General features: G+C 38.1%; 2 protein-coding genes across 2 annotated transcripts in view; one reads left to right on the top strand and one right to left on the bottom strand.

Moving 5' to 3' along the window:
* The window catches only part of POLR3D (RNA polymerase III subunit D), a 31,553-nt gene extending 15,231 nt beyond the window's left edge, over positions 1 to 16,322 (bottom strand). The window contains exons 1-3 of the mRNA XM_053717961.1: positions 16,175 to 16,322; positions 13,024 to 13,186; positions 1,203 to 1,246 (exon numbers count right to left, since the gene is read on the bottom strand). Coding sequence (XP_053573936.1) covers positions 1,203 to 1,246; positions 13,024 to 13,185 — 206 coding nt within the window. The 5' untranslated portion in view covers position 13,186; positions 16,175 to 16,322. The remainder of the gene's footprint in view (positions 1 to 1,202; positions 1,247 to 13,023; positions 13,187 to 16,174) is intronic.
* Positions 16,323 to 16,325: 3 nt separating this feature from the next.
* PHYHIP (phytanoyl-CoA 2-hydroxylase interacting protein) overlaps positions 16,326 to 27,098 on the top strand; it is a 345,321-nt gene continuing 334,548 nt past the window's right edge. Inside the window, exon 1 of the mRNA XM_053717962.1 lies at positions 16,326 to 16,444. The gene's annotated coding sequence lies outside the window, so the exon portion shown is untranslated. The remainder of the gene's footprint in view (positions 16,445 to 27,098) is intronic.

The raw sequence follows: 27,098 nt of genomic DNA, 5'->3' as shown, positions 1-27,098 counted from the left end.
CATTCATTTAGAAAATACTGACTATAAAAAGATAGTTATGTTTGGCAGTTTTGGTTAAAAGAGACATAAAAATTAGAATTAAACATGCATGCAATTTAAAAAAGACTTTTCAATGCTCTTCTGTTTTCACAATGAATTTGTTGTACTAGTATCCTTTGTTGAAAAGCATATCTAGATAGGCTCCAGAGCAGCAATACACTACCGAGAGCTTGCTGGTGATTACACATGTGACTCTTGTCATTCGCTCACCAGGTGTATTTAGCTAGTAGCCAGTAGCGCATTGTTGCTCTGGAACTGACTTTAACTATGTGTTTAACTAATTTGCAGGGGTTATATGCAAGGAACAGTAGAATCATAAACGGCTCTAACAGAACTTTTATGTCCCTTTAAACATTTTCATTTTAAGATAAATGATCGAAGGTTTAAAGAAAAAAGAAAAAAAGAAAAAACAAAATTGAAGTCTGATAGCAAAAGTCAGAAAAAAGAAATATGAAACAAGCAAATTGTAGGGGAGACAAGTATACGCAGGAAAATTAGTCTAAATAAGACTGATAACAGGAGTTATAGGGTCTGATCAAAATTAAACTTTCATGATAAGGATAGGGAATGCAATTTTAATCAACTTTCCAATTCACTTTTATCATCAAATTTGCTTTGTTCTCTTTGTATTGTTTGTTGAAAGCTAAACCTAGGTAGGCTCATATGCTAATTTCTAAAACCTTGAAGGCCGCCCCTTATTTCAATGCATTTGGCAGTTTTCACAGCTAGAGGGCGTAATTTCCAGGGTGGATGAAACACATAGATAACACTGTGACCACACCCTGGATTTACAAGTGAGAGGGCACTGATTGGCTAAATACAAGTCTGACAAAAACTGAAATAAGGGGGCAGTCTGCAAAGGCTTAGATACCAGGTAATCACAGAGGTAAAAAGTGTATTAATATAACCGTGTTTTTTTATGCAGAACAGGGGAATGGGTAATAAAGGGTTTATCTATCTTTTTAAACAATAACAATTCTGGAGTAGACTGTCCCTTTAAAGAAAGGGAAAATAATGCAGGTGTGTAATATAAGAGCATGAAAACTACAAATAAGAGAAAAAAGGGAAAAATGTGGGAAGAAAGGAAAACACTTTAAAAATATGTTAAAATAAAAATATCAGGAGACAGTAAACGTAAACAGAGGTGTTTTACTCATTCTTACTCTTCTTTAATCTTCCTACTGATGATATTAGGAGCAAAGGTTTTCTGGAAAACAAAGAAACAAAAGAATTACACATATTAGTAGTGGTAGACATGGTGGTACCATACCCTGGGAACAAACAATTTAAATCCATTTTATTTGCCAAAATCACACAGGAATGTGAGTTGTTCATTTTCTTATCCATTAAATGGGATTACTGCTAACTTCTAGAAATGCAATTCAAGGGCCCATTTAAAACAAAAGAAGAAATTGAGTTATCTGGATATGGAATACTATTTTGTCTAATAAAAAAAGAAGATATACAGCCAAGTCTAGCAGTCTCTAATAATATATCGGATGGGTTACCCTAAACAACAAGTGGGTCATCTTTTTCTGTTTAATCCTATATTATAAAAGGCCAGGTATGTTTGTCCGATGCAGTCATGCGCTGTAGAGACTGCAGCGTGAGACAAACATACCTGGCCACAAGGAGGGATCAGTCGGTGAGGATCAGACAGCAAAGAGGGAGGGCGCTTGGGGGGGGGGGGGTTCAGCGAGCGGATGGGACTGCTGCACTACAGAAAAAAAAAACGTTGAGAGCGTCAGGGAAGGAGGGATGGAGAGGGGATACAAGATTATGGGGATTTTGGCCCGTGTACATGGGCTTTAGGAATAGTATGTATAAAAATGCACAGAATCTAAACATGCTAAAAGCATTGTCCATGAAAAAAAAATGTTAAAGGACCATTAAATACAGTAGATTTGCATAATCAACAAAAGCAAGATAACATGATAGTGCAATAGCACTTACTCTAAACTTCAAAAGAGAAATAGATTTTTTTCTGACAAATTTCAGTTATGTATATTTCCACTCCCACTGCCTCATGTGACAGCCATCAGCCAATCACAAATGCATACACGTACCATGTGACAGCCATCAGCCAATCACAAATGCAGATACATATATTCTGTGAAATCTTGCAGATGCTCAGTATGAGCTGGTGACTCAAAAAGTGTAAATATAAAAAGACTGTGCACAATTTGTTAATGGAAGTAAGTTTTATTTTCACTTGAGTGTCCCTTTAAAAGATGTTTGAAGCGATATTGAAATGAATAGGAAATCCATGTTTGTAAACTACTTATCAGTTCCTTACTGGTTGATAAGGGCATGATAGCTATACTGGTTCATAGGGACGAACCACCACAAGGATATAAATAGAACACAATAATTGTATTCAGCATAGCATCATCCATTTTTCAGAAAACAAACCACAATACATTTTAAGATTTCCTCTTTTAAAATGAAGATAATCTTCCTTTAAAAATCAATGGGTTTGTGTTTTAGATTGATGCCCCTGTCATAAATTAAAACTATTTTAATTCCCATGCTGGTGTAGGTGTGTACCTTTCCGCCAACTGAATGGTGGAAATTATCCTTATGAGACAGTCAGATATCTATCTTCAGGGATTAGTTGGCCACAAACATACATTTTTATGTTAGTTTGATTATCAATTTAACTCCTTTGGTCCTAAGCTATTTTACACACTTTCAAATAGATTACGAGTTTTGCGCTATACCGGGTGCGTAAAAAAGAATGTAATAAAATGAGCGGTATCGCACTTTCCATAACGCTGCCATTATGAGTTACTAAAAAACCTCCATTCGCGATGTGGGAAGGTGGCAGTTTAGGAGTTAATAGGCAGTTTATGGGTGTTAGTGTACTTAGTAACATTTTAGTAATGAGTTTTGTGAAACATTTTTGTTTTGCAAAATCCATACCTACTGGTCTCAGATGGCGGAATGGCTCATGTCGGTAAAGGCTGTAACGCAAGCATTTTAGCCGGACCACACAACCTGTAATACGGCGCTATGAAAAATCCCGCACTCAAACATAATTTTGTGAGTGCAGAATGGAGGGTTGCGCTAAGGCTAAAATGCTTGCGGTATAGCTATACCGCCGCGACTCGTAATATGCGTTACTGGATATTCCACGCGCAATGTCCAATTTTTCAGCGGTATAGCCGTACTACACCATAACGCTAAACTCGTAATCTAGGCCTTTGTTTTTAACATTTTTTATTTATAAGTTCCTATATTCAGCTCCGATCTACTCAGCAGCTATTAAGACCCTACATTTTAAGGTGTGAGGGAGTCTCATGCCACACTAGATAATTGATTGATATAGGAATTGTAATCATGTCTGCTAGATGACTTATGTTCTACAAGTTTCTTAAAGGCCACAGTCATGCACATCTATGCAATAAAATGATGCAGACATATAGAACAAAATCATGGGGAATGAGTTTGCCCCTCAACACTAAAAAGACTGGATGTGAGATCCTTTGAATGAGGCAATCCTCTTCTTTAAAATTGATGTCTACCCAGCTTTCTGGTGAAAACAATTACCTAAATCAGTGTTTTTCAACCAGTGTGCCGTGGCACACTAGTGTGCCGTGAGAGATCCTCAGGTGTGCCACGGCAGACTGACAATAGTGTGACATATTTTTTAAATTTTGCTTCTTTTTTACTCCCAGTGCAGGGGTAGTTTGTAGGAGGCATGGCATAACAGCACAATACATACAGTATGTGTGTGTATGTGTGTATATATATATATATATATATATATATATATATGCTGTATTAGGCTACAATGTGTGATTTTTTTTTAAATTTTGGGATGGTGGTGTGTCACAGGATTTTTTAATGTCAAAAAGTGTGCCACGGCAAAAAAAAGGTTAAAAATCACTGACCTAAATCACGAGTACCATTTTAGGGGTTTCTAGCAAATATATAAATAAATATAAAGCATGGAACCAGAAAAAAAAAAAAAGCGCCTAATGGTGTGATATCGTACTGATAAAGTGAAAAACCCAGAGGGAACAGCAAACGATGAAAAGGTACTCACAAAAGAGTTGGCACTAACAATTAGTGCATACGAGCAGGCTGACCTTTTACAGCAGTCAGTAGTCTGGGGAATAGATCCTGCCTGTTGTCCGCCGAAAGCGAAGGCGGGCTGGTCATGGTAGCCGCAATGGGGGAAATCCCTCTGCACACAGTGTATGCGGATCATTTCAGCGTGTGTGAAACAGATGATCAGCTTCACAGGTGATTCCAGAGAGCTGCACACTGACGTTACACAGTGCCTACAAAGACGATCCGTGAGGTCTCGATAAGACCAGTGTTAGAAAGAGGCTAACAGTTGTTTGGACGTAGTAACTCTCTCACCGAATCTGAGGCAGAATGTGGTTACACTCAGAACTTTTTTGTTTTGTTTTGTTTTTTTCTATTGAACATTTGCTGTTTCTTTTTTTTTTTAAAGTAATTTTTATTGAGGTAATATGGCAAACAAAAATACAATTTCGAAATGAAACATCATGGCAACATGCCCATTTGACATACATCAGGGTTTACATATTGGATCCAAACAAACATGTCTGCACAGCTGTAGAATGTAGGTATATCTTAAGCAAAAGGCTCCTTGGTTAGCCATGAATATTACCTCATTTTAACTAAGTGCATTCTCAGGAGGACAAATAACACAAATTAAAACAACTAACGTAGAATAGGCCTAATTATAATGACTAAATCGTAACCTATGCAGGCTTATTTTTGTCCTTGATATAGTTAACAGACTTTATAATATCTACAATTTCGATGCATGAACCTCCCAACCATAAAGAGGCTTCTCTTAAGCCGTCCATAACTGTGTGCAAACCATGGGAGGGTTATATATGTGGTAGATAGAAGGGCAGAGACTCCCCAACTCTGCCGGAATTTGCGGAGGGGTTTGGTCACCCTTTACCTGTGTAAACCATAGGTGGGTTATATATTTGGTAGAAAGGTCTTCCACACTACATTCAACATAACCCATAATTAAGTAAAGGGTGCAAAATAGGGGGAATGCTAACACGACCACTCCTGGGCCCAGTGCATAAATAGGGTATTAATAAGGAGCGAGGAACCCCCTAAGTATATGAATGTTAGTGTAGAGCGTACCCCAGTTAACCATTAGTGGTCACATAAGGACCTCAGGTATGAAATAAATGTAAGGGGTAAGAGTTGGGGGATACAATGATAAGGTATGGCACGAGATCCCTTGGTGTGACCTTTAAGTTGCTATATGCCCTTGTAGGACCTTAAAATGCACAGTGAATAAATAACGTATTAACATCTACATAATAAGACCAAGTATAAAAGTGTGAGAGATACCTCTCCTAGGCAGGGAGCACCCTCTGTGGAACAAAAACTATTCTTGGAACTCACATCTGTCTCATAACTACTGTTTCTGTATATTATATGGTCATAGCTCGGTATATATGATGCACATAGTAAAAATTTAGTCCACATACCTTTAGAAAATATTATACGTCCATGAATTACAACATATGCAAATTCTATGAATTTGAGAGGCAAAGTACAAGTCAGGCAATGCATCGCAAGTATATAAAACAATCTTCTATAAAACAAGTGAGTAACATCTGCATACCTAATGTGCTGTCTCGGCCGCCGACAGCCCACCATTTACATAAGATTATTACAACCCACCATTTGCATAGGATTATTTACCTCACTGCCAAACAGCATACACAGAATCTTAAGGGATAACTTTTGAGGCATGTACATTTTACACAGATTACCGTGCACATGCTAGACCAATGGACTATGTACATATTGAGATATGACCTGCACTCTTATAGCAAATTAAAGTAAGTGGTATATACACAGGGGCAAAATGTATAGGTATCTGAGGGTATCCTGATTACACACTGAAATGTAGGGACTTAGGTAGAACCTCAGAGTACATTTTAATAAATCTACTGAGGGATATATATATATACATAGTAAAGTGCTGGCCTATAGCTACTATAAATGCCACAGAGTGGGGACTGTTTTCTAAGCTGCTAGTTAAGCAATTGACATTGGTATATATGAAAGACTGGAACACCAAAAAAGTAGGGGAGAACAAGATTAGATTAAAGAAATAGTCCGAAAGTGTCACTGTTGTGGAGTCTCAAACTCCACCTGTATCAGTCTTGGACGTTAGCCAACACCAACCTTGTGTAAGCACCGTGACTGCCGTGGACCATGTCCGGCCGACATAGAGCACAGCAAGGACTGTGTGAACTCCATTCTGAGGAACATGAACTGTCGGGGCTCTGAGGGATCAGTCTCTCCTACCCAAGTCTCGCACAGACCCCCAGGAGCTGCTGTTTCCTTCCACATCTGATCGGCCGCACAAGCAATAAGAGCACACTCCGGGTCTGTCTCCTCTCTCTCTGGCTCCGCAGTCACTTTCACTGTCTGCATCAAGGGAGACCAAGAGTAAGTAATGGCGCCGGCATGTTCCCCCTGACCGACCCTCACTTGAGTATCATAGGCTGCAGTTAGAACTTGGCTATCCGTAGAAGGGGTCGGGTCTCTCTGCTTGACATCAGAGGAGCTGAGAAAGTCTAAGGCCGCTGACTCGTCAGGCGCCGCCATCTTTGGCGGACAGTAAGCAGTCGATTCCCTCGTGGGCTGCAGGATCAGGATCAGCCCGTCGATCCGTTTGCAAATCCTCCGGTCAAATTCTTCCATCATTCCTTGGAAGTAAAAATACATCTCCTCCATGGCTCACGCTCTGTAGTACACTTAGTGCCTGAAGCTCCTGGTGCAGATTTGCCTCCGTATATCTGGCCACCCGCTGTAGTGCTTCTTAATCCTGGTCGGCTCCCTTCCAGAAGGCCAATGTCCCTCCAGTCTCCAGGGGGGTTATGTGTCCCGAAAAAAGAGCAACTTTAGTGCCCAAATTCAACTTTTATAGTTCACAATACACGGAGCTCACACATAGTACGTCTGTCTGGTATGGCAGCTAGCTCCACCCCCATTTGCTGTTTCTTTGATTGAATTATCCAACAGACTTTTTTTACACTACTGATCCAGGTTTCAAATACCGGACATTATTTTCTTTTTATTTGTGGCAAACACACTATTGATTATTTCATTGCTCCATCACTTTTGAACACTGATATGTTTATATTTTCACTGGTTATATGACACGTTTTATGCTTATGATTTTGTGTCTATAGTGCACTCCTTATTGCATTGTTTCACAACTTATATTGATCTTTTATTTCTTGCACTCATTGCTTATTATATTGTTTTTTCAGTTTAATTCTTATAGCACATTTGTTGTTTCACCATATTTTCAAGCGCACCCTATTGTATGCTTGTTTGCATACTCTTTCTAAACACTTAAATATAAAACAACCTACTTTAGAAATAAACCATAAGACCTTACATTTCAAATAAAGGCTTTTGTATCCACATGACAGCTATAAGATTGTCATAGTAACAACAACAGTTTATTAAAACCTAAACAGCTGAAGTACAGAGATTTTGTACAGGTGTGTTTTGTACTTCTTGTATCTGGAAATTGTATAATTTACGTCTCAAACGGTTTAAAATAAATAAATAACGCCTGGCACCAACTGCTAGCCTCATTTTTGTTTTTTTGTTGCTTCTTAGAGCAAATTCAGATTTTTCAGGATTTGCACAAAATAGCTGATATTTTGTGAAAATCAATACAGGATGTTTTTTACGCAAATATTTTATTTTGAATTGTTTTGATTGTTTCCCCCTCCAACTACTCTGGACAGGAGAGAGCAAACTCTGAAATTGAGTAAAGCCACCACCCCATCAAATACAAAATTTTGAGTAGGTTGCATCTAATATTTTTATGGTAAAGATATTTTATTCCTACAAAATGATGCAAAGTGGCAAAACAAAACAAAAATTTAAAAAAAAAAATCTATTTTTTTTTAATTATGAGTTTTAATGAAAAACATTGCTAGAATCCAATTTTTTATTTTTGTAATTTTTTTGTGTATGGGGGTTAATTAATGCTGAATATAGAAACATAACGTGTTTGGCTGAAATATTTAAAGAGACACAAAACCCAACATTTTCCTTTCATAATTAAGATACAGCATACAATTTTATTTTTAACGTTTCTAATTTACCTCTATTATCAAATATACTTAGTTCAAATGTTATTCTTTGTTGATGAGAATACCTTAGTTGGTAATGTGCACATCTCGAAAACTACAGTATTACAGTGTTTTTGCAAGAATTCCTTTGAGCACTAGATGGCAGCGGTGTTTTCAAAATGCATAACATTGTCAGAAGCATTTGATCAAAAATGATGCCATAGGGCCAGATTACAAGTGGAGCACTAAGGGGTATGAAACCCAGATTTTTTTCTTTCATGATTCAGATAGAGCATACAATTTTAAGTAACTTTCTAATTTACTCCTATAAATTTTTATTTGTTCTCTTGGTATCTTTATTTGAAAACCAGGAATGTAAGCTTAGGAGTCAACACATTTTTGGTTCAGAACCTGGTGCTACCCAGGGTGCTGAACCAAAATAGGTCAGCTCCTAAGCTTACATTCCTGCCTTTTCAAATAAAGATACCAAGAGAATGAAGAAAAATGGATAATATAGGAATAAATTAGAAAGGTGCTTAAAATCATATGCTCTATCTGAATCATGAAAGAAAAAAATTGGGTTTCATATCCTTTTAATGCTCCCGTTTGTGCGTTAATTGCGCTAGAAGTAAGCTTTTTTCGCTCATTGGGTTGCGCTTGTATTATGAGTTGAAATTACACTGTTTTCACATGCGTGCTAACCTGACAAGCGGAAAAAGACGAACTTATATTGCAAACTTATACAGAATTTCACATGCGCATTCACATATTCCCCCATAGAAGGCAATGGAGAAAAAAAAGTGGAAAAACCCCTAACAACTCAGTCTCGCACCTGCTGACATGAAAATATAAATAATTCACATTCCAATGTTCTTCACATACAAGAATATGTTATATTTATTCATAAATACATAAATTTGTACATCTATCTGATAGTATATTCGTACAAAATATATATTTTACACACACACACATATCTATACATGATTATATATAATTATAGATATATACAGCTATATATATATATATATATATATATATATATATATATATATATATATATATAGAGTAATATCTATTTAGAAATACTTAGAACATATTCTGCTATGTGCATAACATTGCAAGGTGAAATATTTACAGTAAATACTTAGTTAAAACCTTTATTAAATATGAATATTGCATAAATATGCTTTTACATGTTTTCATCTACTTAACTGCAAAGGGCTCCAATGCACTATATGTGTGTGTGTACATATGTATTTATGCGTTTATATGTGTATACATGTCTGTAAATTATATATATATATATATACACACACACACACATATACATCTTTAGACATGTATATGTAGGTATCTCAAGGTTTTTTATTTTTATTTAATACACAGATTATATTCATAACATTTCAATACTCTTGCTCAATGCTTATATATATTGCAATCGAACATCCCAGTTAAATCTATGTTTTACAATTTCATATATTGCTTACAACATGTTCTTATTTTCTGTGTTCTTTTCTATTTTAAATCAATCCTATAGCTGCTTCTCTTTATACTTAACATTTTTTATATTTGCTCACTTTTATTTCTGACATAATCCAAAAAGGCCCTTGAGAAAAGGGGAGTGGTAAAGATGAAGCAACATAAAACAAAACCAAACACCCCCCGGTTCAAAAAAAATAATAAAAATAAAAAATAAAAAAAATAAAAATCCTCCCGTCTCCCCCCCTTCCTCTGAACTCCCTTCTCCAACTCCCTGTTCTCCTATGTTATCCTCCAAACAAGGCCATTCCCCTCTGAGTCTATCCTCTATTATTATTTCACTATTGATAAATGGTAGTAGTATTTTTTTCTGCTCACTAGGTTCTAACGCCTTTATATATATCTGCCATTTACTCAGAAATCCTTTTATTCTATTTATTGAATTTAATTTAGTGTCCCATTGTTCAATCCACAACTGCCTCTGTAATTTATTATTCAATTGTGTCATGGTTGGAGTTTTTTTAGTAATCCACTGTTCTAATATACATCTCCTCGCTAAGAGGATAATAATTACCAATAAACTTTGTCCTCTAAATTGAGCCTTGTCCCATTTAAACAAGCATATTTGCAAAATTCCTAGATGACTTTCTATCTTAAACTTTTGTTTAATCCAGTATTGTATTCTGCACCAGAAGTACTTGATCTTTGGACAATTATAGAAATAATGTATAAACTCTGCATTTTCCTTTTGACATTTATTACACTTATTAGTACATTCTGGGTTCCATTTTATCCACCTGCGTGGGGTTATATAATCTTGATGTAATATTTTTAACTGTGATTTCCTAAGGGGGATTGCAAGAGTTACCTTTTTAACTATTTTTAAACTATCGCTTATTTGTGCTGATGTCAGGCTCTCCGCAACTTCCACACTCCATTTATCTGCCAGTATCTCCAAACTTTCCTTGGTGTTTCTATAGTTCAGGTTTCCATAGAATCCTGATAATGAGAAGGATCCTTTTTCATATTCTATTTGTGATGACATTTAAATCGATACATCCCAAAATGCACTCTCTCTTTCTATTAAATTCATAATATAATGTCGTGCTTGCAAATAAGAAAATAAATGAGTTCTGGGCAACTCGTATTTGATTTGCAAGTCCTGAAAAGTCCAGACTGATTTGTTTAGAGGATCCAGCATTTCGCCAATCTTTTGGAGCCCTTTATCTTTCCAAAATTGAAAAGGGCTTTTATCCATCCCTGGTGGAAATTCTCAAGGTTAAAGCCCTTTGTCTGCATTTTTTACCCCAACACCTGAGACCTCATATCTTTGAGCCCTTATAACTCGAGTGTGTGCAATATATTTTGTGAATAATTTTGTATTACATAGTGTTGACTGTATCTATACTTTGTAATGTATTTTTGATGTGTTTTGTGCAACTTTTTTGTTTTGCGAAACAGTTAACCAGAGCTCTGAGGACGCGATAATCATTCTAGTGTAAATTGCTATTGCACTCAAGAGACTGAGTTTACTTTCAACTCGTAACACCAGCGATAAGCCTGACGAGCGCAAACACCGGTGATAAACCCCTTATCTCTCGCGGACAAACATTTGCACTCCACTCGTAATCTGGCCCATAGTGTCTCCTGAAACAAACATAGCCCTGTGCATACCAACCAACTTTTCAAAAAAGGATACCAATAGAGCAAAGTACTGTTATCGTAGAAAATTACACATTACATAAGACTTGTTTTGTGTATTCTGCATAGTAACTTTTTGTAATTTTTGGTCATTGCTTCAAAGCTATTTTTTTTTTAAAGTGCTCAGTCTGCTGGAAAAACAAAACAAAAAACAACATATGATTTGTCAGGAAAAAAAAAATCTACTAGTCATTTGAAGTTCAGACTAAGTGCATTGCATTTGTTGATTATGCAAATCTACTGTGTTTACTGGTCCATTAAAGGGCCACAATACCCAAATGTTGAAACACTTGAAAGTGATGCAGCATAGCTGTAAAAAGCTGACTAGAAAATATCACCTGAACATCTCTATGTAAAAAAGAAAGATATTTTACCTCAACAGTTTCTCAGTAGCCACATCCCATTGTAAAGGACTTCTAAGCAACAAATCAGTATGCCTGTCCCGGGACAGACGAAGGATTGAGCCTTGTGCACTCATGTTATTTCCCTATTCAGTCTAAGGAAGTTTACTATGAAATCTCATGAGATCACAGTAAAAGAGTTCATGACCTCAGCACTGTTGATGCTGATTGGTTGCTGTTCATTTCTTCATTTTTTTACCTGCAGCTGAGTATAAGTTTTTACACAGAACTTACTCTGCTGAGCTGAGGAGATTGTGAGGTAAAATATCTTCCTTTTTTACATAGAGATGCTCAGGTGATATTTTCCCATCAGCTTTTTACAGTTATACTGCATCAGTTTCAAGTGATTTAGCATATGAGTATTAGGTCCCTTTAAGGAATAGATTTAGAATTTCTGTGTACACAAAACTTATTTGGAACAAGTGGACAGACAATCTTTATATTTTTGCAAGAATATTGGAACTAACAAAAATAAATAAATTGTGGACTGCTCCTTGTGTACAAACTTGCTTTTTATTTGTGATGTTATCCTTCATTTTTATGTGGCTTATTAGTGACAGGGGATTGAATAATTCCCTTTTAGGCTTCACTTAAGTGCATTCATTGTGAGCAATTTTGTGTAGTCTTTAAATAATATGTTATATAAAAGTGACTTTAAAGCCCCTAAACGTTAACTCACATTCATGTCCCTTTAAAAAAACAACAACAAAAAAACAACAGAAAATACTTTTCAATATAAAGTAATTACTATAGATAATATTTATTATGCCAGCCGAGTGGGGGCAGAGTAACATTTTGCAATATTATAACATTTGCTGGTATATATAAATGTCACTTAATCAAAAATGTCATAATTTATAAAATGATTTAATAATTATTTTTGCAACAAGTTTTGAAAATAAATAAATATTAGCTAATTTTAGCTTAATAAAATCAGACACACGCCAAACCTTGTAATGTGACTCCAAGCACACACACCCCACCAATCATGGTAGGGGTGAAAGGAGATTTTCTACAATGAGAGGACGGAGTTAACACCTATTAGCCCCATGAGAATTGTAGTTGATATGTTTTTATAAAAACTCCAGTTACCCGCAAACTGCATATATATGAATGGAACCGCAGCACTGCATTGAACGCACCCGTTAGAACGGTGTTTGGCAGTATGACGGTACTAAGATAGAGGGCAATGCCAAGCTCAATTTTTGAAGCCCCTGTAATGCCCGGATTTAGGGAGTTGTGATTTATCAAATTCAAAATTATACACAGTACATCACAGTTCCACTAACCTTACGGACACCCCCAAGGGTCAAATCTCGTGAACGAATTGAGGGAAGGCGCCCTGGTGTCAGAGGAGTGGAGGGTCGGCGACCAACCAGCCCCCGAGCCATGGCGAGTGGGTTGCGAGGGGTTCCTGGTGTGGGGTCATTTCTAGATGCTCCGTCAGACATTCTAAAACAAAAGATATAGAAGCATGTCACACTTTGTAACTGAATTGATTCTCTCAAAGACAGGGCTATAAGCAGAAACAGTTTCTATAAACACCAATCACACATCCACAACAATGGCATAGGGATCATAGATCAAATTGGGTGCACATGAAATAACATGGGAAGATTTTTCATTACAGGTTAAAGGGAAAGTCTACTCCAACATTTGTATTGTTTAACCCTTTCGTGGCAGGGCTAAAGTGCCTACATCGGAACAACTGTTCCGATGTAGACAAATTGAAACCACGCGATCGTGCACAAGATCACAAGATTTCAATTATTTGATTGCGTCTTGGGGGCGTCTCTACAACTCTAGGAACGCCCTCCAGACCGCGATCAAATCTTGAAAGCACAGAAGGCTTCAGGACATCCGTTAGCTATGACGTTCTATTCCGTCATAACGGCTTTCAAGCCCAGTGTAATTATGACGGAATAGAACGGCATAACGGCATTAAAGGGTTAAAAAAATAGATAATTCCTTTATAGCCCATTCCACAGTTTCGCATAAACAACACTTTTATATTAGTACACTTTTTACCTCTGTGATTACCTTGTATCTAAGCCTCTGCAGAATGCCCCCTCATTTTAGTTCTATTTACAGACTTGCATTTTAGCTATTTAGTGTTAACCCATGATTAATTCAATGGGAGTGAGCACAATGTTATCTTTACGGCACACATGAACTAGCATTAGCTTGCTGTGAAAAGCTATGCATTTTATAATGGAGTAATTATTATATAAAATGTATAATAGGAGTAAATTAGAAAGTTTCTTAAAATTGCATGCTCTATCTGAATCATGAAAGAAAAAAAATAGGATTTCATATCCCTTTAAAAGCACAAAATTTCTTCCTGAGTAGGCTAAGCCTACATCTCCTGATAACTGCATATATTTTGTAAAACTTGGGCTAATAATTCATGTCACCTTGAGGAAGTCTAAGTATACAGAAAATCAGATCTTAAAGGGATATAAAAGTGGAAAAAGAAAATGCTCTAGCGAGTATTTTATTGTTACACTATTGCTTGCACATAACTATGTGCTTAACCCCTACTGGAAGCTACCTAAACATATCTGTTGGATCAATGAAAAGAGACGTATGTGTGTATCCACCAATCACTGGCTAACTCCCAGGAGTGCATTACTGCTCCTGAGAAAATCTGATAATAGAAGTACTGTACAATGAAAAGTTGCTTAAAGGGACAGTAGATGTAAAAATGTATTCTACGGAAGAGGGAGAGCATTCCCAACTTGACAGATTGGACACAAGGCGTAACAAATATGTTTTGGAAAAATATTGGTACTTATTAGGAAAAAAATGGATGACTACTATTCCATTATGTTTATGGGGTGAATATTTGGCAACTAAGTGATTGCTTTTGTACTCTATATAACTTGTTTTATGTTCAAGTCTTTATTTTAAATTACTATTTCAATCTTCTATTGTGGGAACTTATGGAAATAAAATAGTCTGTAAAATGTATATTGTAACCCTTCTTATTAAGTGTGTAATATAAGATTTTTTGAGGGGGGGGGGTTTCCTGTATTATACTGTCTTTTGAAAGCTTCCTCAGACACGTGTTATAAAAGAATGGTGCTACCGGTGCCCTCTTGGGGGTCATTTATTATTGTGCGGACGGACATGATACAATGTAGCGTATCATGTCCACCGCACATCGATATGCTGTCGGCATTTATCATAGAACCAGCAGTTCTTGTGAACTGCTGATGCAATACCGCCCCCTGCAGATTTGCTGCAAATCGACCGCTAGCAGGGGGTGTCAATCAACCCGATCGTATTCGATTGGGCTGATTGCTGTCCGCTACCTCAGAGGTGGCAGACGAGTTAAGGAGCAGCGGTCTTAGGACCACTGCTTCTTAATTTCACTTCAGTTCCGCCTGAAGCGGGAGTGGGTCGGAAGCAGCATTCGCTGCTTCATAAATCAACCCCATAGAGCATAAAAACTCTGTGGTCATGGAGGCGGACAGAGGACCTTTCCAGGAGACAGAATAAAACTTCATTTTAGATATCCTAAAGAGATTCTGTTTTGCAAGTTAAAAAGTCAGCACTTAGTTTGTTCCTTAAAGGGATAGAAAGGTCAGAGTTGAAATGTGCATAGGCAGCATTTCAATTGTAAACAGAAGCATTTTTACAATATTTTACCATGAGCAAAAATGTTTCTACTAAAATGTATTAGTGTTTTTCTGCAGCATACGCAACATGCTGTGATAGCCCGTGCACCAGTATTCAGCAAGCGCTGGTGGTGGTGTGTATTTTGTCTGTAAAGGCTTAATTTGTGTCATAAAAAAACACTGCTGACTTTCTGAGGTGTAAGTGTTTAAATACTGGTGCACAAGCCCTTACAGAATATGTGCATATGCAGCTGAAAAACAGTAATAACTTTTAGTACAAGCATTATTGCTAATTGCAGAAATACTGCAAAAATGATTCTATTTAAAATTGAAATGTACACATGCACATTTATATTTTGATCTATCCCTTTAAACTCATTGGATCATCGGTAAAATAGCTTTTTTACATTTACTGTCGCTTTGAAATTGCATAGTCTCTCTGAATTATGGAAATGTAATTTTTACTTTCGTGTCTCTTAAAGCACTGTTACCTTTGCAACAAGACAAAGTGCACATTATTTTGATGGCATAAGCTTAGCATGGAAGTATTTCATTTCCAGGGGCACAACAATAGTGGCAATCACGTATATCATTTTGGGGACTGGCCAAAGTGTGAAATTAGATTCAACCCCGGCAAATCAATACATAGGTAAAATACAAACATCTTCAAATACAGAGTAAACACAACACTCTCTAATTGGAACACAGAATACATGCGCGATATTGCACACATGCATACACAATTATACAAAACATAAAGTAATTATCATTTTATGAACGTCATATATAATTCGTAAACAGAAGCTTTTACACAACTCACCTGACTATGGTCACAAACACATGTTTCTAGTCGTACGATGTGGTCAGTCACCCCGAGACTGTCATCATTTCCGGTTCTTTACAGAGAATTGTGGGAGTTGTAGTTCAAAGGACGACGTCTGAGTTTTTTCCAAATCACTCTGCGTACCTACCAACCAATAAGTGTAGGTGTTGTGACAACTTGTGATCCTTGTTTGCTGCTGGCGTTCAAGTTGCTTTGGTTTTATGTGTCAAATGTGCCTTGCAAATTCGAATATATACAACTTATTAGGTAACTCAAAATAAATAGTTCGTAGGTCTGATTTTTTTAATTATTTTTCAATCCTGTTAGATACGGTGTTTCGACAATACTGCTTTTTGTATTGTGTGTGTGCTGTGACAATGGCTATTTTCACGCATAGTGCCTTTGTCAGACATGAGTCCAGAAGCTTGTGAACCCACACACCAACCAACATTTTGTTTACATATATGTATTATCTAAATAAATTTAAAGTGATCGTAAACTTCTATGTTTATAGTAACACTTAGTAAAAGATTGACACTTTCATTCATGAAATGCATTGTAAATGCTTAATTTTTAAAAATAATTAACCTTTAAAGGGACATAATACTCATGCTAAATCACTTGAAACTGATACAGTATAACTGTAAAAAGCTGACAGGAAAATATCACCTGAGCATCTCTATGTAAAAAAGGAAGATATTTTACCTCACAATTTCCTCAGCTCAGCAGAGTAAGTTCTGTGTAAAATGTTATACTCAGCTCAGCTGTTGCCGAGCTGCAGGTTAAAAAAAATAAAAATGAAGAAATGAACAGCAGCCAATCAGCATCAGCAGTGCTGAGGTCATGAACTCTTTTACTGTGATCTCATGAGATTTGAATTAACTCTCATGAGATTTCATTGTAAACTTCCTTTAAACTGAATAGGGAAATAACATGAGAGTGCACGAGGCTCAACCCCTAAGCTGTCCCGGGACAGGCATACTAATAATGCTGCTTAGAAATCCTTTACAATGGGAGGTGGCTACTGAGAAACTTTTGAGGTAAAATATCTTTCTTTTTTACATAGAGATGTTCAGGTGATATTTTCTAGTCCACTTTTTAAGCTATACTGCATCACTTTCAAGTGTTTAAACATTTGGGTATTATGGCCCTTTAATTTTTTTATATATGGCGCCGTTCCTCAGCCAGTATTGGATACTCTATTTTCTTTCATGTAATTGGCAAGAGTCCATGAGCTAGTGACGTATGGGATATACAATCCTACCGGGAGGGGCAAAGTTTCCCAAACCTCAAAATGCCTATAAATACACCCCTCACCACACCCACAATTCAGTGTTACAAACTTTGCCTCCTATGGAGGTAGGGTTGCCACCTCGGCCATGTTTTCCTGGACACTTATGAGTTACGCATGCTGCAGGGTGTGCAGAGGGAAACATGCATTGTGCTGCTGGACAGCACAAAAATAGTGACCCTGGACAGAACTATTCATGTTCCTCCCTGCGTGCCCTGCAGCATGTGTAACTCATAAGTGTCCAGGAAAACATGGCTGAGGTGGCAACCCCATATGGAGGTGGTGAAGTAAGTTTGTGCTAAGATTTCTACGTTGATATGCGCTTCTCAGCATTTTGAAGTCCGGTTCCTCTCAGAGTACAGTGAATATCAGAGGGATGTGAAGGGAGTATCACCTATTGAACTCTATGGGTTACCTCACAGGGATCTATTTAATAGGTTCTGTCGGTTTCTTCTGCCTCTGTCTGTCTTGGTTGCTTAGCAACCCTGTTCCTGTCGGCACTTCTGATGACGTCAGGAGGCCTTCTTATTCCGGTGTCTCCTCTCATCAGTGCCTGTTTGTTTTCACTCGTTGGCTAAGTGAGTACAAGTTATACCTGTGTTATTCTGAACCTGTGCCTTCTTATTCTGAACCCTGAACCCCTACCTGCCTGATCATATCGTTGCTGGACACTGTTTACCTGACTACTCTATTGATTAACCTCTTCCTGCCTGATTACTCGTTGCTGGACATTGCTTGCCTGACTACTCTATTGGTTAACCCATACCTGCCTGATTATACGTTGCTGGACACTGCTTACCTGACTACTCTATTGGTTAACCCATACCTGCCTGATTACACGTTGCTGGACACTGCTTACCTGACTACTCTATTGGTTAACCCATACCTGCCTGATTACACGTTGCTGGACATTGCTTACCTGACTACTCTATTGGTTAACCCATACCTGCCTGATTACACGTTGCTGGACACTGCTTACCTGACTACTCTATTGGTTAACTCATACCTGCCTGATTACACGTTGCTGGACATTGCTTACCTGACTACTCTATTGGTTAATCCCTATCTGCCTGATTACACGTTGCTGGACATTGCTTGCTTGATTACTCTACTGGTTAACCCCTATCTGCCTGATTACACGTTACTGGATATTGCTTGCCTGACTATTCTATTGGTTAACCTTACCTGCCTGATTACACGTTGCTGAACATCGCTTGCCTGATTACTCTATTGATTAATCCTATCTACACAAAGTTTCTTCTCCTGACCCTGCTGTGCCATCTTCCAGTCTATTACTGTGAGTATATTATACTACAGCTGTCGCAGGGTCAGGTCCTGGTATATACTCACTGTGCTAGGGTGTTATTAACCTCATTCTTGCATTTGGGTCTAACTCTGGACTTTACCTATCCTGACAGGTTCTCTGTTATCGGTTGTAGATATTCATCTCCTACCTCCCTTTTCAGATCGACGATATACTCTCATATTCCTTTACCTCTACCGATAACCGTTTCAGTACTGGTTTGGCTATCTGCTATATGTGGATGGGTGTCTTTTGGTAAGTATGTTTTCATTACTTAAGACACTCTCAGCTATGGTTTGGCACTTTATGTATTAATATAAAGTTCTAAATATATGTACAGTATTGCCATGAGTCAGGTTTATGTATATTTCCTTTTGCAGACGATCAGTTTCATATTTGAGAAAACATATTTAGGAAAATATTTTTCTTACCTGGGGTATAGTCTTTTTTCCAAATTGACTGCTTTTTCATTAAAAGCCGAGTTTCCTTTCACAAGGTTGCGTATGCAATGGCGCGAGTGTGTCATTTCCGGCTGTTAGAGCCAAAAAATTTAATTTTGTTTTGTGGGTCATACTTGGCGCCAAATAATTTAATTATTTAAAACCCCATTCCTATATGCCTCTTGTCTTTTTCTATGTCAGAGATCTATGCTGTTTGCATTTTTTCCCATTCCTGACACTGCCATATAAGGAAATTGATAATTTTGCTTTATATGCTATTTTTTCTCTTACATTTGCAAGATGTCTCAATCTGATCCTGTCTCAGAAACCACTGTTGGAACCCTGCTGCCTGATAACAGCTCTACCAAAGCTAAGTGTACCTGTTGTAAATTTGTGGAGATTATATCTCCAGCTGTGGTATGTAATAGTTGTCATGATAAGTTTTTACATGCAGAGAATGTATCCATCAGTAATAGTACAATGCCTGTTGTTCCTTCAACATCTAATGTACATGATATCCCTGTGAATATAAAAGATATTATTGGTGATGCGATTCAGAAGGCTTTGTCTGCTATCCCGCCTTCTAATAAACGTAAAAGGTCTTTTAAAACTTCTCATAAAATTGATGAACTTTCAAATGACCGACAACATACTGAATTATCCTCCTCTGATGAGGATCTATCTGATTCAGAAGATCCTTCCTCAGATATTGACACTGTCAAATCTACTTATTTATTTAAAATGGAGTATATTCGGGGGCGGAGTTTGGAGCCACATGGAGCCGGACGTATGAACTCGGAGCTCTGTGTCACCGTGCACAGCAAAGGTGTTTTTTGCCGACATTGGGGCAAGGAAAAAGGCCTAGGAACAATCAGGCAGACTGCGCAGTGTGCCTGGAAGCAGAGGGTCGATGAGTGCAACTCTGCTTAGACAAGAGGATGCGATATGAATGGTCCGGTATGAGACTCACTGATCCGCCATCTTGAAATGGGACAACCACTGCCCGCACTGCAGCTGCAACATGTGGCCCACGAATGTACACCAGAGCTGAAGTCTGGGGAAAAGGGAAAGGGAAATAAGCACAGCGATACATGTTGCTTGGTAAGTGCTCCCACGGATCCACTTATAGAAGGGGTCAGCTATATAAAATATAACGGAACACCCATGACAGGACCCACATACATAAGATACAAAATCCGCCTCTATAAGACCTGGATGGGGATATGATAACTGGCTATGGGTGTCAAACAACACAGGGCACAGAGAAAATATGACAATATATGAATAAGGAGAACAATGACCTACTAAAACAACTTCTATAATTTGGAAGATATCTTGCAAATTGCAGCCGGAACGTGGGAGGTGCATTCCATTATTTTCTGACGCTATAAGGGTTAAAAGACATTGGGGTCATTATATACAAAAGGGAATTTAATTATCTTGGGCCCTGGTGATAGCCCTGAACCACGCATTTGAAGGGTCATATTAACACATTCAGAAAGCTACTATAAAGGTGCTTGATACAATCCTAGGCCCAGACCCTGATACAATTCCTGTTGCGTCAGACCTTGCTTTTCAATTGTATGCTCAGATTGAAAGATGTCAGTCAGGAGACAGAATAAACTACCCACGGTAACTAAACATACGCAACCAAATATCTTTTTCAAATCTAGCAAAGAGGACAAAATAGCAGACATTCATAATCTCTCAGAGGTGGAAGAACAAAACTCTTTCATGTTGTCACAGGATACCCTCACTGATTTAACCCCAGCTACTAGAGCTGACCTACAACAACTTGTTTCAAAACAAGATCTCACAGCGAACTTTGAAAAACTCTGGGAAAAGTTTGATACCTTTCAAAGCACAGTAACCAGCAGTTTAGAAAGCATTAAGCACATCACAGACCTGGGAGCAAGGGTAGCCTCTTTGGAGGACACGGAGGCCTTAACATCAGAAGCGATCTCAAGTCTAACTAATCAAGTTACGTCTCAACAACAAGCGATCACTGACATGGAAAATAAGTTGGAGGATCTTGAAAACAGGAGCCGCAGAAGCAATCTACGGCTAAAGGGCATCCCTGAATCAATAGGAAGTGTAGAATTGGAGAACTATTTATTACAATTATTTCATAATATTACTGACACAACTGGAGATAGCATGTTTCTTATTGAAAGAGCACACAAGCACTGAAAGCAAAACCTAGAGGGGATGCACCCCCAAGGGACGTAATAGTGAAGATGCTGCGATACCCAGAGAGAGAAGCTATTCTATCTGCGGCACGTCACAATCCAACCTACAAGTTCCAGGGCTCAGTCATACAGGTATATCAAGACCTGTGTGTGAAGACCCTGCACAAAAGATGGACTTTACGGTCCCTCACTTCTCTTCTTCGTAAGAACCAGATCAAATACAGGTGGGGGTTTCTGTTTGCTCTGCACATTCTTCATGACAACAATGTCTTCACCATTAAATTAGCTGCTGATACACCAGAAATATGTAAATACCTTCATCTAGAACCTCCTGAATTCCCATCAGATTCTACCACTACCATGAGACAAGGGAATCATCCATAGCCATCAGCCAGCAAACCTCAGAGACAGATCTGGACCAAAGTCTCAGCTAAAAAGAAGCTGAAAACCTGACATCTGACCCTATACCGGGGATGAACTTTCTGTCATAACCTCTGAGTCTCACGGAAAGACAGATATGATTAGGATGACCATATTGCCGCTTTAAAAAGGGACACACATAAAAAATACATATGTCAGGGCTGTTTTCAGGGCTGTTAAAAGAAATGTTTTGTATAAGAATCCTGACATATGTATTTTTCATATGTGTTCCTTCTTAAAGCGGCAATATGGTCAGCCTAGATATGATGCAAGACATAATCTTCCATATTAAGATACTGATAAGTATTATTGTATTTATGTTCTCCATAGGAGTCACACTCTATGATTTTAGGGATCTATCATTCTTAGGTCTACAGCATACCCTTTGCTTCTGACACAACAATTCCCCTCCCCCCCCTTCTTTTTCTTTTTTTTTTGCTTTTTTTAAAAGAGGATGGGGGGGCCTTATATATCTTATCTAAACAGCAGGAGGACATGTGGATCAATATACATAGTAAATGACCTATAACTTGACCCACAAGAGTAGATAATAACTAAGAGACCCCTAATGGCAATATAGGGAGAATTCCCCTTATCCATACTACTAACATCCTGATATTCCCATATATCAATACTATTGGTTAATGGGTATAGCCGATCCTACTTATACCCATGTTTGGGAAACAAACACACCTATTTCAGCTACTTTTATTAGAGGTAAACGTGCATAGGGACACGTAGAACGTTTGGAAGCCCCACCAACGTTCCTTCTTATTTTTGTTGTATCTATTAATTCTATTGTATTTTTGTATGGGGTTTTTTTTCTGTTTTTTTTCTCCTATATGCTCTTAGAAAGTTTGAGTAATCCATATAGGAGTAGGACTATTTTTCTGATTTGTTGCTCTGTTTTTGTTTCATTATGTTCAATTAGTTCAGTATGGTCTACTCTAGGCTGTAAATATATGTTATCTTCTTGGTCACTAATCTGTTTACCATTTGTTTGGAAATATTCAAGGTATCATGCCAAATGAGGAGGGGACTCGACAATTATTTCACTTCCTCTTACCACCCATCACACTTTGATTCACTACGTTCTGGACGGGAGACTGGTAGGATTCTTACTTTTCAGGTAGCCCTGGGGCAGTCCCATAATACACGTGTGCATGTGCTTATACACCATAATAAATGGATTGCTGGAGAATTCATTTAATTACACACAACGTCAGAGGTTTAAACTCTGACATCAAGCGTAGGAAAGCACTCAAACAATATAAATCCCTTGGAGCAAATGTAATTTTTCTTCAGGAGACACATTTTTTGAAGGCACAGATTCCTAGGTATTGGGCCAGGGACTTTAGACAGCACTACCATGCCACAACAGACTCAAAGAAAAGAGGGGTATCAATTTTAATACATTCTTCCCTTAACTTCTATCATACAGAAACGATAGAGGACAAAGACAGCAGATTCTTGTTGGTAAGGGGCCAGATCAAGGGTACAGAAGTTTTGTTTTGCAATATATACGCCCCTAATGAAAAACAAGATGTGTTTTTCACACAGATCTCTCATCTCCTGACGGGGTGGTCCCAAACCCGGATCATACTGGCTGGAGATTTTAATATCGACATGGCAGCACATTCTAAGACACACTATCACACACTAATACGTAAACACAATAACCTACATAAAACATTCAAAGTCATTCGAGACGGCTTACTAACACATTCTCTCATAGACACGTGGTTGACTTTATACAGGGACACTACTGATACTGCATACTTTTCAGCAGCTCACAAAACATATTCAAAGCTAGATTATATCTACACAAGCCAAATTTTACAACCTACTTTAATCATGTCTGCCATCCACTTATGTGTATGGTCGGACCATTCAATAGTTCAGCTACAACTGGGTAATCCGCAGAATACTGGGCAGACTAGGTCGTGGACATTTGATCCAACATGCCTCAAAGATCCCACGGTCAAAACGCACATAACTGAACAAATGACAAATTACTGGGACATTAATACGTGGTCCACTCTTAACCCTATCTCTACATGGGCAGCCCATAAGGTCTTTTTGAGAGGCCTACTAATCAAAGAAAAATCTATTTATCTTAAAAAGCTAAACACGCAAAGAAAAACCTTACAAGATGACATTGAAGCCCTGGAGAAACAACATAAACTCACACAATCTGACGCACTACTGAAGACAATACAGGAGAAACGTTCAGCCCTCGCTAATATTCTGAATTATCAGGCAATCAGAACAGCATTTAGACTTAAAACTAATTATTACATATACACTAATAAACCAGACAGATACATGGCGAATAAAATCAGAGAAAAATTGAAATTATCTGCAATACCTCAGATTAAAAAATCTGATGGTACTTTAACTAGCCACCCGCAGGAGATTGTAGACTGCTTTGCGTAGTATTATTGCACTCTATATAATGGAACTACTCAATCACACCAGACTAAATTCTTGCTGTCGAAATTCTTAGGAACAGCTGACTTGCCCTAATTATCTGACGCAGACAGAGACAGTCTAAATCAAGATGTAACCACAGAGGTTCAACAAGCTATTAAAGTTCTAAAACTGGGCAAGGCCTCAGGCCCAGATGGCCTCCCTGGAGACTTTTATAAATTGTTTCAAAAGTCCCTGATTCCCCATCTGGTAAAATTCTCCAACTATATTATGCAGGGCTACGAGCTACCTCAAGATCTACTCAATGCCCGGATTGTGGTGATACCTAAGCCTGGGAAAAATCCAAAGTGGTGCACCAGTTATAGACTCATTTCCCTTATAAATCAAGACTTAAAAATCTTCACTAAAATATTGGCGAATAGACTGAAACTTGTCCTGCCTGGTCTGGTTCATCCGGACCAGGTGGGATTTCTGATGGGAAGGGAGGCACCAGATAACATCAGACGTACAATAACGATCATAGACCACCTGACCAGGACTAAAACGCCTTCTCTGGTCCTTTCTCTGGACACGGAGAAAGCGTTTCACAGAATCGACTGGACGTACATGTTTACAGTTCTCAACACAATTGGTTTTCAGGGTCCCTTCGTAGACGCCCTTCAGAGTATTTATTCAACACCCACCGCAGGGATTAGAGCCATGGGCCATCAATCCACACCAATAAATATTAAAAACGGTACGAGACAGGGCTGCCCACTATCCCCATTACTGTTTGCTATTTGCATGGAACCTTTGGCGGCATGCATTAGACAAGCCCCTGCCATAGAAGGTCTCCGGGTAAAAGGCCATGATTATAAAATTTCCCTCTTTGCGGACGATGTGCTGTTGACACTAACGAAACCCCTGACATCACTTACAAATCTATACGATATTCTTGATCAATTTTCTACCATATCAGGAAACAAGATAAACTTAGACAAGAGCGAAGCTATGGCGATAGCACTTCCAGACCATACAAAAAAATTAATTTATTAATTATTAATTAATTTCACCTTCTCTTGGGTTAAATCCCACATCAAATATTTAGGAATTAATTTAACAAGCCAATATGCAGATCTATACAATGCTAACTACCTCCCTTTCCACTTTTCCTGGTATGGCAGATTATCTGCTATAAAGATGAATTTCCTGCCAAGACTATTGTATTTGTTTCGAACTCTACCTATAGTGATTCCAAGAAATGATATGAAATCTATACAATCAGACCTTATCCACTTTATAAATGGCAAGAGGCAATCTAGAATCCAATACCACACACTCACTAGACATCGACAACTGGGAGGGATAGGAGTTCCCAACATTCTAAATTATTATGACACTGCTAGACTAGCTCAGAACATGTTGCTGGGATCTATAAGAGAGGATGTAGTTTGGACCAGATTGGAGGCAGACCTTGGGGATTTTGCCTCACCGGAAGACCTTATCTGGGATAAACTCCCACATCAACTTAAGGGTCAGATGTGCCCACAGCCTACAAAGGTTTCTTCCCATTGGCGAGCTCTAACTAAAAATAAAAAAATATTCCCAGAGAACTCTACTAAAATGCCACTTAAATATATTATTCCAACTGCCTACCAAGAACAATTGGATAAATGGGAAAATAAGGGCCTCTACCGGGGTGGGAGACCTCTTAATCCGTGGCAAACTCATGACTTTTACTCAAGTTCATACAAGACTATCCCCTATTCCCCTAAGGTGGTACCTTTTATCTTCAACTACAATCTGCTTTAGACAAATTCATACCTAACATACCCAAGCAAACGATCACATCTCTAGAAAAACTTTGTAGCATTAATAATAGGCCGAAAAAGACAATTTCGCAACTATATATAATGCTTCAAAACGAGACCTTTGACACCAAATCCTCCACCATGCTTAAGTGGGAAGTAGACACTGGCAACACATTAGACATACAAGAATGGTATGAGTTACTATACTCGGCACACAGAGGGCTCGTTAATGCAGATTTTAGGGAACATAGCATCAAAACCATCTTTAGATGGTACCTGACCCCAACAAAAACATATCACTTTGGGGGGGAGTAGCAAAAATTGCTATAGAGGATGTAATGTAAAGGGCACCTATGTGCATATGTGGTGGGACTGCCCAGGAATCGATCAGATATGGACTAACCTCTCGACATATATTAGCGCACTACTAGAGGAACAAATAACGCTGACAATGGCACAGGGATTACTTAACGCTCCACTACCGAAGTATCACAAACATATTAACACCTTTATAAAAATACTTTGCATAGTGACAAAAATGAACATTGCTAGATACTGGAAAGAAAGGCCCCCGACTTGGCAGGAGATCACAGATAAATTCAGGACGACGTACTTCTTTTTTTTTTTTTGAAAAACTTTATTTATTCGAAGAACATACATCAAGTCCAGTCCATCAGACACACAAAAAAACCCAACAATAGAGATTGACATTACAGTATAACAATATAGGCAACAATATCTTTCCAGGGATACAATACTTGTAGAGAAAACATGTTACTTTTGGTAAAATGCAATGAACTGAACTCACATACGCCCTCTTTTTCTATTTCCAGTTTATCTTCTCAACCTTAACCTTTCTCTGCACCTCCTACCCGGGGTGTCACTGAAATTTTCTACCTGTGGGCTTAATAGTTTTAATGGAATCTAGGACCTGATGACTGGATATATGCATCAAAATCCAACTGCCACTCACCTCTCAACTGTGCCTCAAGAATGTAGTTTGTATTACGGATCGGATACAGCACTTGCATTTGCTGTCTCTGTTCTAGTGTATGCAG

This window comes from Bombina bombina, chromosome 6 (genome assembly GCF_027579735.1).
Source record: "Bombina bombina isolate aBomBom1 chromosome 6, aBomBom1.pri, whole genome shotgun sequence".
Lineage (NCBI taxonomy): Eukaryota > Metazoa > Chordata > Amphibia > Anura > Bombinatoridae > Bombina > Bombina bombina.
Note: the sequence above shows the minus strand (reverse complement) of the source record. Positions and strands in the feature narration are given on the sequence as shown.